Source organism: Dendropsophus ebraccatus, chromosome 4, assembly GCF_027789765.1.
Source record: "Dendropsophus ebraccatus isolate aDenEbr1 chromosome 4, aDenEbr1.pat, whole genome shotgun sequence".
Lineage (NCBI taxonomy): Eukaryota > Metazoa > Chordata > Amphibia > Anura > Hylidae > Dendropsophus > Dendropsophus ebraccatus.
In genome coordinates, this window is record NC_091457.1 from 107,188,886 (window position 1) to 107,207,345 (window position 18,460).

An 18,460-nucleotide genomic window follows, 5' to 3' on the forward strand; every position below is an offset into this window, starting at 1 on the left:
ACCTAGGGTAACCCACTAAGTAAATATTTTGTCGTAGGTAGTGTAGTTTAGTTAGATGTAGTTTTATATCTGGCAAACTCATCTGTCTTAGGGCCTATTTTCACGTCACATATTCTACGGATCCTACGGAAGGTAGTAGAAACCATAAAAGTTAACACTTATTTAGCTTTCAGAAGGCGAGGAGAACACTGCTTAATTATGACCTGGACTGGACATCCAAGAATGTGATACATTATATTTCACCAAACACAATGTCCTAATATCTATTAAATCTCCTAGTAAAGATAGTTTTTGGAAACATTTACATTGCACCCTTCACTGGTATTATATATGGATTGTGAACCAGGTGGAATTGTTCTCAGGGTCTAATGAAGGAATCATATGAAGGTGTGCGTTATTCACTATTCACATGCATTGGGTTGCAGGGTGGTCTATATAAATGGGCATTACGTTGGTACTGCTTCAAATAATTACCCTGATATTATTTCTCAATAATAGGTAAGAATGGGTTTACTGAGCTATAGATACCATCATTACCCACACAAGGCAACTAGAAAGAATCATTGGCTCCAGTGCAAACCAATTTGCACAACAATGTGGCCATATGTGTCACTGACTATAAACACGTTATAAATAGCATCTCCTTATCATTTGCTATTTACACCAAAATCTACAGAGCTTTCAAGAAATACACAGAAACCACACAAAGCTGGGAATGACCGCTTTACATAGAAACAGAAGAGTGTCGGGAGAAAAAGACCACTTGGTTCATTTAGTACACCCTTACAGTATTAACTTATTATCTTAGGATAGATATGTGTATCCCAGGCAGGTTTACATTTAGTTATTGTAGATTTACCTACCATATCTGCTGGAAGTTTGGGAGGGCTCCTTGTGGCTAAAGGTACAATGCTTCCTCTGGCCACAAAGGAGACTGGCAGGACAGGGAGCCCTGCCAATGGGTGCTGTGAGCCATGGCTGCCATACAGGCAGACCACGCTTTGCCTGCTGCCTCCATGGTACCTACGTTACTGTTTGTAACAATTTATACCAACAGGCTTCAGATAAAGACCAGTGTGTAAAATGCCCTTCTTTATTATATCTGCCTCAAAATTTTTTTGACACTACTGTTGTTGCTCTATGCACCATGTTGTACTATCCATTGTGTAATCACTTCTATGACAAGCTGTAGAAAAATGTCAAGGACACTATGAGTGAACATCGTATTACAGCTCCTGAACGATAAATCAGTCTACTATTGGAGCATTGCTGTCTTCTATTGAGGGTTCTGGGAAAGCTGGGTGTCAGCCACCATGGCAGTCATCCCAGGAACAGATAGATCTAGCTGAATATTATTTGTAACAACAATGACAGAAGAGGACGACTCAAGGGCTGGTATTAACTGGTCAAACCTGCAATCCAGAGGGACCAACTGGATCAACAACAGCTGCGATAGAGACGGTTGCCTCTGGCGGCCTGAGGTTCATGGGAGATGTAGTTCAAAACAGCTTGGAGCGCTGTAGGCCACTTATACCTGTGGTAGAGTTTAATTAAAGAGTCACCATGAATAATTCCAGAGCAAAACAGCGATGGAATAATCCGCACATGATGGCGGCACGAGGCACTATGCAAATATTTAAGACAGTGAGCCGCAACTGAAAGCTCCTAATGAATCCTGATTGGCAACTGTTAATGATGCACTTGTGTAATTAAGCATTCATCTGAATACGGCAAAAGGCTGAGAGTGACATGGCTGCTCCTTACTTCCGAGCGCATAGTCACAATTCATCAGCAACTTACACTATGCAGAGGACTGGTGGGGGGGGGGGCTGTGTTATTCCCCACAAACAAGTGAATGAAACTTCAAGAAGTACATGCCAATGGGTTTGTCACCCAGCTTTCCAGAGATCCTGAATAACATATAAATCTCTGAAGTTGCACTGCTCTATAAATAACTGGACTACTTGTGTTTCAGTATTCACTGCAATTCTTTCATTATATATGTGAACCAGGAAGCACAGGATCCAAACAAATATAAATAGTAGGGTAGTACAATTGTACAGTAGCGTTTGAATGGAATAACCCACTGCACTAACTGTTGATGTGGTTGCCTCCACCAGGTTTTGATGCCTACTTTACCTCTCGAAACCTGGAGAATAACAGGAGGAATGTCTGGTTTGCAGAATACTGGGAAGAAAACTTTAACTGTAAACTGACCATTACTGGTTCTAGGAAGGAAGATACTGACCGAAAGTGCACAGGTAAGTAGTGGAGATGGTGACATGAGGAAGTATACTGCAAGAAGTAAACAGAATAGAATTCTCAATTTTTGAGGTTCCATTAGGTACGCACACTACAGCTTCACCTGTAATATCCTATTGTCTATGCTTAGAGGTATCTGTTCATATAGATGTGCACATTAGCTCTAGAGACCGACAGAGCAGCTAAGACAGAGACCGACAGAGCAGCTAAGACAAAGACCGACAAAGCAGCTAAGACAGAGACCGACAGAGCAGCTAAGACAAAGACCGACAGAGCAGCTAAGACAGAGACCGACAAAGCAGCTAAGACAGAGACCGACAGAGCAGCTAAGACAGAGACCGACAGAGCAGCTAAGACAAAGACCGACAGAGCAGCTAAGACAGAGACCGACAGAGCAGCTAGGACAAAGACCGACAGAGCAGCTAAGACAGAGACCGACAGAGCAGCTAGGACAGTGACCGACAGAGCAGCTAAGACAGAGACCGACAGAGTAGCTAAGACAGAGACCGACAGAGCAGCTAGGACAGTGACCGACAGAGCAGCTAAGACAGGGACCGACTGAGCAGCTAAAACAAGGACCGAAAGAGCAGCTAAGACAAAGAGCGACAGAGCAGGTAAGACAAAGAGCGACAGAGCAGCTAAGACAGAGATCGACAGAGCAGCTAGGACAGTGACCGACAGAGCAGCTAGGACAGAGACCGACAGAGCAGCTAAAACAAGTACCAACAGAGCAGCTAAGACAAAGAGCGACAGAGGAGCGAAAATAAAGACAGACAGAGCAGCTAAGACAGGGACCGACAGAGCAGCTAAGACAGGGACCGACAGAGCAGCTAAGACAGAGACCTACAGAGCAGCTAAGACAGGGACCGACAGAGCAGCTAAAACAGAGACCGACAGAGCAGCTAAAACAAAGAGCGACAGAGCAGCTAAAACAAAGAGCGACAGAGCAGCGAAGATAAAGAGAGACAGAGCAGCTAAGACAGAGACCGACAGAGCATCTAGGACAGAGACCGACAGAGCAGCTAGGACAGTGACCGACAGAGCAGCTAAGACAGAGACCGACAGAGCAGCTAAGACAAAGACCGACAAAGCAGCTAAGACAGAGACCGACAAAGCAGCTAAGACAGAGACCGACAGAGCAGCTAAGACAGTGACCGACAGAGCAGCTAAGACAGTGACCGACAGAGCAGCTAAGACAAAGACCGACAGAGCAGCTAAGACAGAGACCGACAGAGTAGCTAGGACAGTGACCGACAGAGCAGCTAGGACAGTGACCGACAGAGCAGCTAAGACAGGGACCGACAGAGCAGCTAAAACAAGGACCGAAAGAGCAGCTAAGACAGAGACGGACAGAGCAGCTAGGACAGAGACCGACAGAGCAGCTAAGACAGGGATCGACAGAGCAGCTAAGACAGAGATGGACAGAGCAGCTAAGACAGGGACCGACAGAGCAGCTACCACAAAGAGCGACAGAGCAGCTAAGACAGGGACCGACAGAGCAGCTAAAACAAAGAGCGACAGAGCAGCGAAGATAAAGAGAGACAGAGCAGCTAAGACAGAGACCGACAGAGCAGCTAAGACAAAGAGCGACAGAGCAGCTAAGACAGAGACGGACAGAGCAGCTAGGACAGAGACCGACAGAGCAGCTAAGACAGGGACCAACTGAGCAGCTAAAACAAGGACCAAAAGAGCAGCTAAGACAAAGAGCGACAGAGCAGGTAAGACAAAGACCGACAGAGCAGCTAAGACAGAGATCGACAGAGCAGCTAGGACATTGACCGACAGAGCAGCTAAGACAGAGACCGACAGAGCAGCTAAGACAGGGACTGACAGAGCAGCTAAAACAAGTACCGACAGAGCAGCTAAGACAAAGAGTGACAGAGGAGCGAAAATAAAGACAGACAGAGCAGCTAAGACAGGGATCGACAGAGCAGCTAAGACAGGGACCGACAGAGCAGCTAAGACAGAGACCTACAGAGCAGCTAAGACAGGGACCGACAGAGCAGCTAAAACAGAGACCGACAGAGCAGCTAAGACAGGGACCGACAGAGCAGCTAAGAAAACCTCACAGTAATCCTTAAATTCTCACCTAAACAAGAAGTCCTGACTAATAAATAATGTCACAAATGCAAAGGCACAACTGAAGGCACCAAACCAACCAAATACTCTAACTAACAAGTACTAAAGTGAACGCAAGACACCAATACACAGGGATTTTGGAACCTCAACAATTTAAGTAAACCTGGGCCATTGCGTTTTTGTTTTGTTTGCATGTTTTTACTGTGATTTTGCTATGAACAATCAAAAAAGTTACGTGTTTTTCTACAACTTGCAGAGTTGTAGAAAAATGGCTCAATTTGTGCACTATTTCAAAATAATCAAGGCAAAAATACTCCAAAAACAAAAATAAAAGCTAAAATGAAAAGTAGGAACACAGAAGTCATCTACCTGTCTATCTCACCCACTCATATCTGTGTCTGTCTATCTATCTATCTATCTATCTATCTATCTATCTATCTATCTATCTATCTATCTATCTATCTATCTATCAATCCATCCATCCATCAATCATCTACTCACCTTCCTATCTATCATCTCACTCTTGGATAAACATTTGCGGAGTTCACAAAAACAAGCTCAAAATCCCCATCAAGTCATTCATCTGAAAGCTCCCCACAGAGGAAAAGAAATATTTGTGAAAATAATGAAACATTACAGCATTAGTGGGATTTTCATGGTCTGACGCTCCGTGAAGGACATTGTTGCAAGGTTCTCCTTGGACCAGAGCCAGCTGAGACTCCATAACTGAGACAGGAAATAAAGATAAAATCGGAGATGGAACATCAGATGGAACAGGAAAAGACCAGGAACAATGAGAAGCTGACATTTTCTATTAGACCTATTAGCATATATTTATTATCTGTCACTCTTATGCTGCGTTTACATGGAACGATTTGCAGGATAACGGTCGAATTCGAATGATAATCGTACGTGTAAACGCAGCGAACGTCCAACAGGTTCTCAAATCGTCGTTGATCGTTCACAAAAAATTCGCAGATCGTTCCATGTGAACAGCCGTTCGCCGATTTAACCAATGTGTGAGATAGGCTTTAAGCGATCGCAAAACGAATTTCCGTACGATATATCGTACCATCTAAACGCTGATCGTTATGAGAAAAAAAACGTTACTCCAACATCGTTAATCGTACGATCGGTCGAATTATCGTTCCGTGTAAACGTAGCATTATCCTGAGGAAAAAAAATCTATAGAAAATAATGAAATCTTTCTTTGAAGAAGACCAAGGATCCAACACTGAGAGCAGAAGAGAAATACTCCCAGCTATATCAAAAGTAAAGACAATGGGGAGAATTTATCCCCCCATGCTGTTCTCCAGATTTACTAAGAGGTAAACACTTCTTAATAAATCTGGTGGGACTTGCGCCTTTCCCATGGCAGGCGCAGAATCTACACCTGCTCCAGAGCAAGTGTAGATTCCTGCCATGGTATACGCCTAAACCATGATAAATTAGGCATGAGAGGAGGCCTTGCCTCCTCCTTGCCGCCCTACTCACTGCAAGGCCATCAGGCTAATGGCTTTCACCTGGCTGACGCCAAAGAAAAGGCAAAAATCTGCACCTTTTCCATGGTACACTCCAAGGTTGCACATTGATAAATGTGCCTTAGGGTACAAACACACACAGCATATACGCTGTGTATTTACTGCTGCGATACGCAGCAGATACGCAGCAGATTAGATCTAAATAACTGAACACAGCATCAAATCTGCACCACCAAATCTGCTGCGTATCTGCTGCGTATCTGCTGTGTGTGTTTGTACCCTTAATATAAATTTCCTTTGAATTTTGACCCAGAAAGTACAGTCTTTGTGTTCTTCTTTTCTGGCAGCTCCCCCTATTCCTTATGCTGCTTCAGGATGCCAGCCAGGATGCCAGTTCCTGAATGGGTAACCACTTTTTGAGTACATGGTTTTTCAGAGCAATCAGAAAAATGTAATGTTTCTTCACACTGCCACTTTATCTATGGTGCAAATGGTGCAACAGTACCTAGCCCCTGTGGCATATGAAATGATGATGTAGTACATGATGTAATCATCATGTGATATGCCAAAAGTGAGTCCCATGGCAGCTGCAATGGGGAACTCCAGCTACTTGTGGGAGGTAAGTGTGGAATTGAGGCATCTGGGACTAGGGAAGGCTGCAGTATGTATCAGGGGCGTAGCTAGGATTAACGGGGCCCCATAGCAAAAAATTGTAAGGGCCCCCCCTCCCCTATGCAAAACACTAAAGCACTGCATATATTATTATTATTATTATTATTATTATTATTATTATTAATATTATTATTATTATTATTATTATTTTAAATATATAAAACTTGGTGATGTGGCCAAAAAATAAAATCTCTCATGGCCAGAGGCAGAATCCTGGCTGCAGCTACAATAGAGTCTGGCAGAGCAGGGAGTCAATGGCTCCTTGCTCTGTCAGTCCACTGTTTTAACTATAAGGGCCCACTAGAAACATTATGGTTAAATACATAGGTGCAGGAGAAGACTGCCTTCTGCTTAACCCCTTATGTACTACAGTGTGTAAGTGACCTAAAGTTCAGAAGACAAGGAGATCTCTGCTTCACTGCTCGTGCAATGATAACCCCTGACCTCTGTGTGGAGCTCTGCACATTTTCCTACTTGATTGCTGCAGGGTGGAAAACAGAGGTCAGGGGTTATCAGTGCAGTGAAACAGAGATCTCTTTGTCTTCTGCTTTCAACCCTTTTTGTGTTGCAGCATGTAAGTAAACATTGGGTCACTTACACACTGCAGTACTTAAGGGGTTAAGCAGAAGGACACATGATGGCTCCTATCTTCCCTGTGCATCCCTGGGCCCCCCTGCTGCATGGGCCCCATAGCAGCTGCCTACCCTGCCTCTATGGTAGCTACGCCCATGGTATGTATGTAACTGGCACTTTGGGCAGCATCTGTGAGAGATATGTATGTCTGCTATAAAATAAATTAGAAACAAAAGGAGTCTGCACCTTGTGTAATAGACTTTTAAACAGGTCCCAGTGGTGTACTACAGTACAATCTATGTGCAGGTCCCTCACCTTGTGGATGTAGTATCACTATGGATTAAAATGAGGAAGTCCTGTTTAGACTTATTATATGTGACCATAGAGCAGTTACAGACTCAGTAGAGAAATAAAAAAATATTGTCTGTGTTGGTGCTGTCATTCTTTCAAGGAATAAAGTCTTCACAGATGTAGGAGAACATCTGAAGAAAACGTATTGATGTGGTCTTACAAGGATCAGTGTGCGCCTGTATGAATAAAGGATTTTCTTCAAATGAACACCTAAGTCTTTGAAGACTTTATCCCATTAAGCGGCGACAGCACCAACATAGGCAATATTTTTCTGCCACTCTGGCAGTATATGTGACAGGCACTACAGGGGCATTTGTAGGTGGTACATATGCTTAGCACTATGTGACTAGCACTATAGAAGGCATCTGTGAGAGGCATCTATGGCTGGCACTCTGTATAGTATGTGACTAGCGCTATAGAAGGCATCTGTGAGAGGCATCTATGGCTGTCACTCCGGAGGGCATATGTGACTGGCACTCCAAGGGCCTCTGAGAGAGGCATCTATGCCTAGCACTCTGTATAGTATGTGACTAGCACTATAGAAGGCATCTGTGAGAGGCATCTATGGCTGTCACTCTGGAGGGTATATGTGACTGGCACTCCAAGGGCCTCTGAGAGAGGCATCTGTGCCTAGCACTCTGTATAGTATGTGACTAGCACTATAGAAGGCATCTGTGAGAGGCATCTATGGCTGTCACTCTGGAGGGTATATGTGACTGGCACTCCAAGGGCCTTTGAGAGAGGTACCTATGTCAGGCGCTCTGTAAGCTATACATGATTGCCACTCTAGAAGGTATTTTTTGGGAAACACCTGCCACTGACATCCTGATGAGTGTAGGTGGTTGGCATATACTGTTAAAGGAATATTAGGATTCTGCTACATGTCAGATAATGTCATCAGCTGGCCTTTAGACAGTGGGGCCTTTTATTATTAAAGTATATAGCACTAGTATAGTGCCATAGTGTTGTGCCACTTAGGCTCTTGAAATTACTATATTGCCATTGACAGTCTCTCCCTAGATTCCATAGCCTGATGGCATAGCTCAACGATCAACCAACATAACCATGCACAATGCCCTAAAATGGGTACCTACACTTAGATAAGGGCATGGACAAGATTGTTCCCCATTCAAGATGAACCGCCCTCACTTAGGCTTTGTTGACATAAAGCGTATGAGACCGGCCATTCCGTGAACCGCCGGGACACGGAACGGCCGATCTCTGAAAAGATCATCCAGGCCGGTACTGCAGTACTGGCTAGATGATCTTTTTGGCCACAGTGTTCTGATGCGGGCGCATCCGTGCGTGCCCGCATCAGAACTCCCCATAGCACACTGTGGAGTGTATGGCCGGAGCCGCTCGCTCCACAGTGTGCACTGACAGGATTTTCTGCGGCTGCTATTCAATGAATAGCGGCCACAGAAAACTGACGTCAGTTGTTTGCAGCGCCGCAAGAGATCCCGACCGGAGCGTATACTATGTGATTCCTAGGCAACAATGGACGTATGTTTCCGTATAAATCAACAATGGCTGTGGTTTTACAAAAATAATCGGTGTGTGAACATAGCCTAAATCTGCTTTCTTCATTATATGATCCTATTTGCTTCTAATATACAGAACTGTCCCATATGTTCATTAATTGTTTTATAACTGGTGTTTTTTTCCCTTTAGTCGGAGTTATCCTTATTATGGAGACTCACCTTGGTTGTCCACATTTCCCACAGGTCAAGAGCGTATTGGGCAGGACTCTCCCTATGAGCAGGATGCCAGGGTCCAGTTTGTGGTGGATGCAGTATATGCAATGGCTCATGCTCTGCACAATATGATAAAGGATCTGTGTCCTGGCTCTTCTGGTCTTTGCCCAGCGGTGGACCCTCCTGTGGGGAAGAAACTTCTGAAATACATCCGCAATGTCAGCTTTAATGGTAAGAGTGTTTTAGTTTTACCCATTAAGTGAATCTGTCAGCTGCAATTCACGTTCCAAGCTGCTGACACTGTTAGATAGCTGTTAGGTCAAGGAGTTACGATTCACAATGGTCTCCAAATTTCCCTGCAAATTTCAACATCTGGGACTCCTCTTTTTCCATCAGTCTACTGTATTGTCTAGACAGTAATACTCCTGTCAGCTAAAGAGCTAACGTGGTCATAGAGTCACCGAGGCTTCATAGAGATGCTTACCCCCCCCCCCAAGCTTTCTCTCTTCCATGCCTTCAGTTATGGATATAAATGGACTATAAGACATACCTGACCCTAATATCAGCACATGATAAAAAAGCGAGTACACTGACTTCACCAACAGTATGGAGATCCGATGTGGTCACTCTGGACTTCTGCATGTGAGGAACAAACTCCAACATCCCCAGCATCACCCTACATCTACGCAGGTCACGGAAACAACATAATTAGAAATTATTTGAGATTATGGGGCCCACATTAAGTTCTTTTATTGGGGCTATATACTGTCTGTATTCACCGCTAGGTCATACAGTATATACAGTATAATATTAAAGAAGCAGTTCAGCGTAGGCGCTGGGAAGTATACTTACAGTAGCTGATCGGTGTTCCGTGCCGCGGCTTCGTTGCGGTCCCGCGGTGCCATTCAAATCCAGCGCATGCTCACATCCGCCTCTGCTGTGACTCCTCTTCTCTGTCCTGTGATTCTATGCCGGACTTCCGGCGTTCAATTACAAGGCAGAGAAGAGGAGTCAGTGCAGAAGCTGAAGTGAACGCACCCCGGATTTGAATGGCGCCATGGGACCAGAACAAAGCCGTGCCGCGAGACACCGATCAGCTGTGGTAAGTATACGTTCCAGTGCCTACCGGGGGGGGGGGGGGCAATAATATTTTTTTGTGAACTGCTTCTTTAAGCTATGGGGCGACTTCTATCTAATATACAAACATATGGACAGCTTCACAAGTATGAAATCTATGAAATAGCTGATGATACTTTTGAGCTATGAATATATTCTAGCAACAAAGTTCCACCTCTCTTGCTGCCTCCACACTTACGGTTTTGTCTGCCATTATGGGTAATATGAGATACTATTCGGAATGATTACACTCTATGATTTGTTTTTAAAGGAAGCATGAAACAGATTCTACTGTTTCGTGGAAGAGACAAAACCAAATTCTCATCCTAATTTCTTTTTTTTTTTTCAAAGAATGAATTAGTTTAACTCCTTGGCTGGCTCTTTTCATATCAGCTGAGAAGTGTAAAATACTCAAAATCTGCAGCTAAATAGCTGAATAATTAGCGCTGCTTCTTTCTATGACGCAGGCTTTAGCAGCGGGACATGAAACCTTGCCCGTGTTTTAGCCAGAATAGGCCTGTCTGCCTCCAGCGCACAATGCCGGCCAAATTACCAAAATGAGCTCAATTATAGTTTGCAGGAAATGGAGAGAATTATTAAAGAAATCATTGGTTGGCTAAAAAAAAAGAAATAATAAGACTTCTGAGCTTAAGAGAATCCCACACTGCAGGGTGGTGTGCATATACCGAGTATGAGGTGAGCAGGAGCCAAGTGCAACTAATAGGAGAGCCTTAATATATAGCACATTAATGTGTGGCCTGCTGCGACTAATAGGGCCCACACTAAGGAAACGCTGACCTGATTCTGGGTCCTTTGTATCCTTGCAGGATAGTGTAAGTTTTTCAAAATGCATCGGTCTTAGTTTGATTAAGAGAAAAAACTTTTCTAGTGCTACATGGCAACATTGGCAGTGCCAGTTCCTCTCTCTTTACAGTCCCAAGCTCGAGGATCATGGAGGAAAAAAAAAATTTCATATCAACTGGTGTCAAAAAGTTATACAGCTTTGTTTTGTACTTTTATTTTAAAATCTCAAGCCTTTCAGTACTTGTTGATGCAGCTGATGTATGATCTATGCAGGAAGTGGTGTATTCTTTCCAGTCTGACACTATGCTCTCTGCTGTCTCCTCTGTCCATGTCAGGAACTGTCCTGAGCAGTAGAAAAAACTATCTGGACAGTTCCAAACATGGACAAAGGTGGCAGCAGAGAGCACTGCATCAGACTGGAAAGAATACACCAATTTCTGCAGGGGATACAGCCAGTGATAAAGACTGGATGACTTGAGTCCTCTAAATAGAAGGCATTTATAAATCTATACAACTTTCTGACACCTGCAGATTTAAAAACCATTATTTTCTTCCCCAGAGTACCCCTTTAAAGAGGTAGTGTGGTGTTGAACATTTATTCACTAAATAACACACATTACAAAGTTATACAACTTTGTAATGTGTGTTATTTAAGTGAATGGCCCCCTTACCCGTGTTCCCGCCACCCCGGAAGTGTGATGACGTATACTCATCGAATAACAGTTGACCCCGGCCGCCATCTTGGGTCGAACACGTCATTGTCAGGCCGGCCCGCTCCAGCCCTCCCCCATGCCGGCCCCCCTCCAGCGTGTCATCAGCTTCTCAGCCGTGATTGGCTGAGCATAGGCCTTAAGACAGCCGGTGACCACAACCCTACCAGCATTATGCTATTGGCTGACATTATATGCCACCACAAAATAGAATTATTTGATGATTTGAACTGTTAACACAGTGACACAGTGCATCATACTGAGTATCATATTCTTTGTATGATCTCTACCTTGTTCCCTTGCAGGAAGTGCTGGGACCCCAGTTATGTTTAATAAAAATGGAGACGCTTTGGGTCGATATGACATCTTCCAATTCCAGATGGGAAATCGCACTGCGCCGGGATACAGACTGATCGGACAATGGACCGACGAATTGCAGTTGAATGTGAGTGGATCTGGTTACATGCTGCAACATACAGTCTTTGTTGTCTATGCTTAGCCATGGCAGATTGTGTCTGAAGCAAAGCCATCCTAACAAAACCTGTAGTGAACTTAATGGTTTTAGATCTAAAATTCCTTTACATGTCCATTCAGTAGACATGTGACACTACTGTTTTATAGTTTGGTTGTCCTTTGCACCCTAGTCCATAAACAGAAAATCAGAACCACAGCGAGACTGACATGCACATAGAGCAATAGAAGAGATGAAGGAGAGAATTATTAGTCTAGTCTATCTGGCAGTCATTTTTTTTGTTGTTTTTTTTTTTTTTTAGAAGTAGAAGCCTTTTTTGTTTGTTTGCACAGTTTTCAGTAAAGAGAAGGTCAGGGACTGTATTCTTGTAACATGTGTAGCCGCATGGTTATGAGTCAGGCAGAACATGGTGAGGAGCCCCAAGGTGCTATGTGGGAGCTGACGCTGGTCCCTTAGTCATCAAAGCTTTTATTAAACACAATTTCACAAGTCTGAGCAGCAGCCTTAGTGCTGGGGGAGCAAAATTGAATTTTCCAGGTCTTAAAGAAGCGAGTTTGTGGTTTATATTTCCCTTGATCGCTCAGGACTGACAGAGACATCCACCAGAAACGCATTATCCATGACCCGCAGTCACAGCCTGGAACCTCAGTCACATATTACCTTGTAAATTAAGAGACACAATGCGGCACTGATATAGATATTGCCCTCCAGCTACTTACTTCCATTATAATCAGCCCACACATTTGTGAAGCTTATTTTGTGTCATTTGAAACAATAGGGACTTGATGGTTCTGTCCCACATGTGTTGTCTCCTGACCAATGTATCTGCTAAGACTACCTGTTGTATGTCTTAAATTTCTGTTGGTTGCAGAATTACTAGAAGTTATGGGTTACTTGGGTCCATAGGATGCGTATGCACAAGTGCATATCAGGTAGTCTCCCTTGCCGTCAACTCTACAATTACCATAAACATCACTAATGATACTAACATCAAAACCACTAGCAACTCAAACACCAATATCAAAATCACCCTCAATATAACCACAATCAATACTAACATCATTATTAACACTAACACCACCACCCACCACAAACCAACCACCTACATACCCACAATCAGTGGCAAAACCAACACCATAAACACCACCATCTTAAAAATGCCCGGTTCACACGTTGTATGACAGCGGCTCTTCTGTGACAAAGCCGAGTCACAGAACAGCCACTGTCTGTGAAGTTCATAATTTCTTTTGAATTGGGATGCAGGCACATTCCGGTGTGTCTGCATTCCAATACCTATAGCAAACAATGTAAAGTGTGGCCAGAGCCGCACTTTACATTGTCTGCACTGTCAGTTTTGTGTGGCCACTATTCACTGTCAAATTTTGTGCGGCTGCATGAAATTCCAGCTGGAGTGTATACAGAGTGTATACACTCTGGCCAGGATTTCATGTACTTCAATGCAATCAGCAAATTCTTTAAATGACGGCCGTGTTGCAACACTTCAACTAAGGCCGTTGTTTTATGAATTTATACGCTGTGTGAACTTAGCCTAAATATCAACAATACAAACACTACTAAAAGCAACACCAATACATTTATTGTCTGTACTAACACAATCAATACCAACACAAACAGAATTAAACCCACCAATGCTACAATGATCAATACCAGATTAGGTGACCTAGCAAACGACTATAAGTCACTACTATCCATAAGCATCAAACACAATATATACAACCTATAGAAGTATAAAAATGCTGGACAACAAAATCTCCATTTAACAATGAATACTTTATTATTACATATCAAAAATTATATTTAAAAACATTAAAAAAGGGAAGCAAAGAAATATACATAACATATATCAAATGGTATACAAGGCAGGAATAAGTAGATGTTAAATACACTATATACTGAGTAAACAGTGGTATGTCAATTGACTCCCAGAGGAAAGTGTACTAGTGCAAGTAAACAAGAGACTAAAAAAGTGCTAAAGTAACCTCTATATATTGCTGCAAGTGCAGTTACAAGTGCAAAGTCACATGTGCTAAAGTAAGCTGTAAGTTAAACTGATAAAGTAACAATAATCAATAATACTTAAACCTCGGGGTCCACACTGTATGCTGCCAAGTATTGCCACTCACCCGACGTAGCGTTTCGCTTTATCAAGCTCATACAGCGAAACGCTGCGTCGGGTGAGTGGCAATACTTGGCAGCATACAGTGTGGACCCCGAGGTTTAAGTATTATTGATTATTGTTACTTTATCAGTTTAACTTACAGCTTACTTTAGCACATGTGACTTTGCACTTGTAACTGCACTTGCAGCAATATATAGAGGTTACTTTAGCACTTTTTTAGTCTCTTGTTTACTTGCACTAGTACACTTTCCTCTGGGAGTCAATTGACATACCACTGTTTACTCAGTATATAGTGTATTTAACATCTACTTATTCCTGCCTTGTATACCATTTGATATATGTTATGTATATTTCTTTGCCTCCCTTTTTTAATGTTTTTAAATATAATTTTTGATATGTAATAATAAAGTATTCATTGTTAAATGGAGATTTTGTTGTCCAGCATTTTTATACTTCTATAGGTTGTAATGATCAATACCAACAACACTACCAACACCATAACTAATACAATGACCAATGTAACCACCCGCTGCATAATCAGGATCAACAGTACCAAGAGCAAGGAGGAGAGGATGATGGTGGTAGTAGTAGTTGTTAAGCCTGTGGGTGGCTGGGTCTCTCCTTTGTGTAGCGCTGAGCTCTGGAATGAGGGGATACACTGGATAAACTGAGAGCTGCAGAGTGAGAATGTACTGTTACCTGCAGAATGGCTGGGTCTTGTGGTGTACCACAGCATTGCTCACAGACTTGTCATCGCCTCAGGTGGGCACAAGGGCTTCCACAGGAACAGACTACTCTCTGGCGCCTCCCTGTTTTCTCACTCCCTTCTGGGGGCCACTGCAGAGGTTTAAGGGGGGCTGCACCTGTGTGTAAGGTGGTGAGTGGTATGGACCTGTAGTTCCCCCGGGGCAAACCCCAAATACTGCTGTCTGGCAAGATGGCCCTTGATGGCGGTGTGGTGCAGGTGGACCAGACAACAGGGAGACAAGGACGGAGGTGGTGTAACAGTAAATCCTTTACTAAAGAACTCTAAAGCACTTGTACAGTCCAGTGGCATACAGTTATTAAAGGGGAACTATCAGCAGGTTAGATGGATCACCGTTATAAGCACTGCTCCACCCCATCTGGCCCACCTGCTCTATTTATTATTATTAGGAGGAGCAGGCCAATGTGGGGCGGAGCAGTGCTTCAAATGGTGCTTCGGGCCATGGATTTAGCTACTAACTGCACAGGAACGGTGCAGAGGAGGAAGGTAAAAGTCATACCTTACTCCTCGGCACCCTGTGCGCATAAGGGGGCTATCAGCAGGTCAGATTCATCTAACCTGCTGATAGTTCCCCTTTAATACTGATGGCCTTAAATGGGTTACTGTGTTTGGTGTGTGTAAAGAGATGGTCTGCCTCAGACCTTTGTTTCTCACTACACGTGGGACGCTGGTGGGCACTGTGATCCTGTGAAACTTTTCCCCAATGGTACTTGAGTCTTTTCCCTCTGTCAGCTTGGGAGCTTTCTGTTTTAGTATCTAAGCCAAGCTGTAAGCCACAACATTCAGTTCCTAGAAGTATCCAGCGGTCCTTGTACAACCTTTCCCCCCAAATTCAGAAACAGACAGTACACAGACCTAAGTTAACTCTGCTACCCAGTATACTCAAGTCCATCTACTCATGTTCCTGAAGTCTTCAGAAGTGTAGGCCCCTTCCTGGCTGTGGAAAGTGCACCTGACAAACACTCTCCCACAGTCTCTGTTTAGTCTCACCTCCAGCTGTGTTCCTCCTTGCTGGTCAGCTTGTAACCCAACTTTAAGTCCCTGATCCCCTCTTTCAGCAGCTCTTGTTCTTAGTTTCTTTACTTGTGTTATTGTCTCCTCAACAGCTACTAAACTTGTCTCAGCTATACTCTGTCTCTGCAATACTTTTATAGGTAGCAAATTAACATACTCCACCTACCTTCTAGCAATTTCTAGAATAAACTGGAAACTTTCTACAATACCTAAGCAGTACCCACTAAAGACTGCAGGTGTCACTGTTGGCTAACAGTTTGTGTAGTGTGAGTGTAAGGCAATGTAACCCTTTGTCTGCCTGCCAACTGGTACAGAGAATGCATAGAACATGTTACCTTAAAAAACATATAATAAATCTCTTGTGGACAGGTGCCATCCTAAGCCCAGATGCAGGAATTGCACTCTGGTATACTACACTATCTCTGGAATATGCTGCCCAACTTTGCATAACAAATGTGGTTAAGCTTGCAATTAAAAAATCTTGAAATCCAACTTTCCCAGACTATAGAAGACAATACTCACTAGTAATGTTGCTAATGTTGCTTCATATTGGTGAATTCTTTGTAGTGTACAGGTAAGACAAGAGCCCTTTAATATATGAAGGTACAGTTCACCTTTAAATGTTTCCGTACTGGATCTGATTGGCCCCATCCATTTAGCTCTCCACAGGGGGTATATGCCCTTGCACATAGAGCTGCCAGCCGCCAACTGTCTGTGATGCGCTGTGTATTAATTCAAGGTTTTACCATAATTATGATAGCACCGCTTGGCCTCGTTCTCATGCAGGGCACATGGTGATAATGAGATTTCTCTCTGGATGGTGTCAGAAGACACTTTTTGTGCATCTGTCAGAGAGATATTGTATCTTTCTGGTTCTGCTGATCAAAGCAAAGAACCATGTACATTATTTGTTTCTTGCAAGTTTCCTGTTACATGATAGATTTCTAGCTGAAGCACATGAAATACCAGCTTTATTCCTCAAAGCAATGGAGGGGGGAACATTCTGCCTCCATCTGAAACACAATTTTTTATTTTTTTTTCCATCAAGTAGTTTGTGAATTCTGACAAATAATCTAGTCTAGCTTTTCTGCTGCTTGGGTTGGAAAGTGCACTATATACCCCTCACCCTGATTCCCCATAGCTTCTACTCTGTGGGGTCCTGGTCTCCACTCATCGCTATTTCTTCCTGGTTGACTCTATAGGAACTGCTTGCTACAGCTAATCCCTGTCTGAGATGCGATGGAGGTGCAATGCTGCCTCCAGCCACAAGAGACTGGCAGGGCACCCTACCTGTGGTGTCAGATGTGGGTACTGTAAGCCGTTGCATGGTCTGCCTCCATGGTAGCTAGTTACCTAAAGTCCTAAGTAACACTGCAAATGTAAAGTGATTACTAAGTACAGATATAGTACTAGATGTTACCTACAGTACTACTCAACTCTGTATGTACTAACAGAATTGTTATAGCATGTTACCTTTGGTTTTAAATAGGACTGCGGGTAACAAAGAGTTATTACTCTGTGTTATACACGTTGTGGAATAGCATTGGAGGTAACATCTACTACAGTATACTATCCATAATCAGGATCCAACAGCCAATAATGACTTCAACTCTCCTTCCTCATAGACTTATAGTAAGATTGATTTCACATTATCTTGTTGTTCTGTGCCAGTATTTAGTTGGAAATGTCTGGATTATCAGATGTCAGACTAAGGGGACTGCACTGTCTATATATTCAGGGCATAAGTGGCTACACGCCTCGTGATCTGGGTTGTCAGTCACACAGAGGAGAACAGGCAGAGGGTTAATACATCTGCTGCCTTTGCCTTTGTTTCTCAGCCATCGAGCAGACAGCCATATATCACCCTGGGCCTTCTGCAGACCTGCCCGGAAGATTTATGGCATGTATAATTATCAATATTGCTTTACAAACATGTGCATTAAGCCAGTCTAACACCCCATAAATCCTGCTGCGTAATCCCCACATAAACAAGGCAAATGTACTCTGCCATGCTATTCTGTGCCAAGGGCCGGGCACAGCTTTCCTTGTGTTGTCTGAGGCATAAAAAATACAGAGTCAGGAGACTTCAGCCATATCCAAAGCTGCTTGTGATGTTACTGTGGCTCTTGTCCTGTATGCTGCCACCTTTGCATTAAACAACATTAACGTGGTCTCTTGTACTTCTCATAGATAGATTGCTAGCTCTTTGGAAATAAAACCATTTCACTCTGTTCCTTCTATCAGTCTATGTACTAAGTCCAGGAGAAAGATGGCGCTAAATAAAAAATAAAAAAGTCCTGTGAAAACACCATAGGCTGACGCGTTT

At 43.3% G+C, this 18,460-nt stretch overlaps 1 protein-coding gene across 1 annotated transcript in view; it reads left to right on the plus strand.

Moving 5' to 3' along the window:
- The window catches only part of GRM7 (glutamate metabotropic receptor 7), a 319,156-nt gene that overhangs the window by 191,725 nt on the left and 108,971 nt on the right, over positions 1 to 18,460 (plus strand). The window contains exons 5-7 of the mRNA XM_069966643.1: positions 2,121 to 2,261; positions 9,143 to 9,343; positions 12,048 to 12,187. Of these exons, the coding sequence (XP_069822744.1) occupies positions 2,121 to 2,261; positions 9,143 to 9,343; positions 12,048 to 12,187 (482 nt within the window). The remainder of the gene's footprint in view (positions 1 to 2,120; positions 2,262 to 9,142; positions 9,344 to 12,047; positions 12,188 to 18,460) is intronic.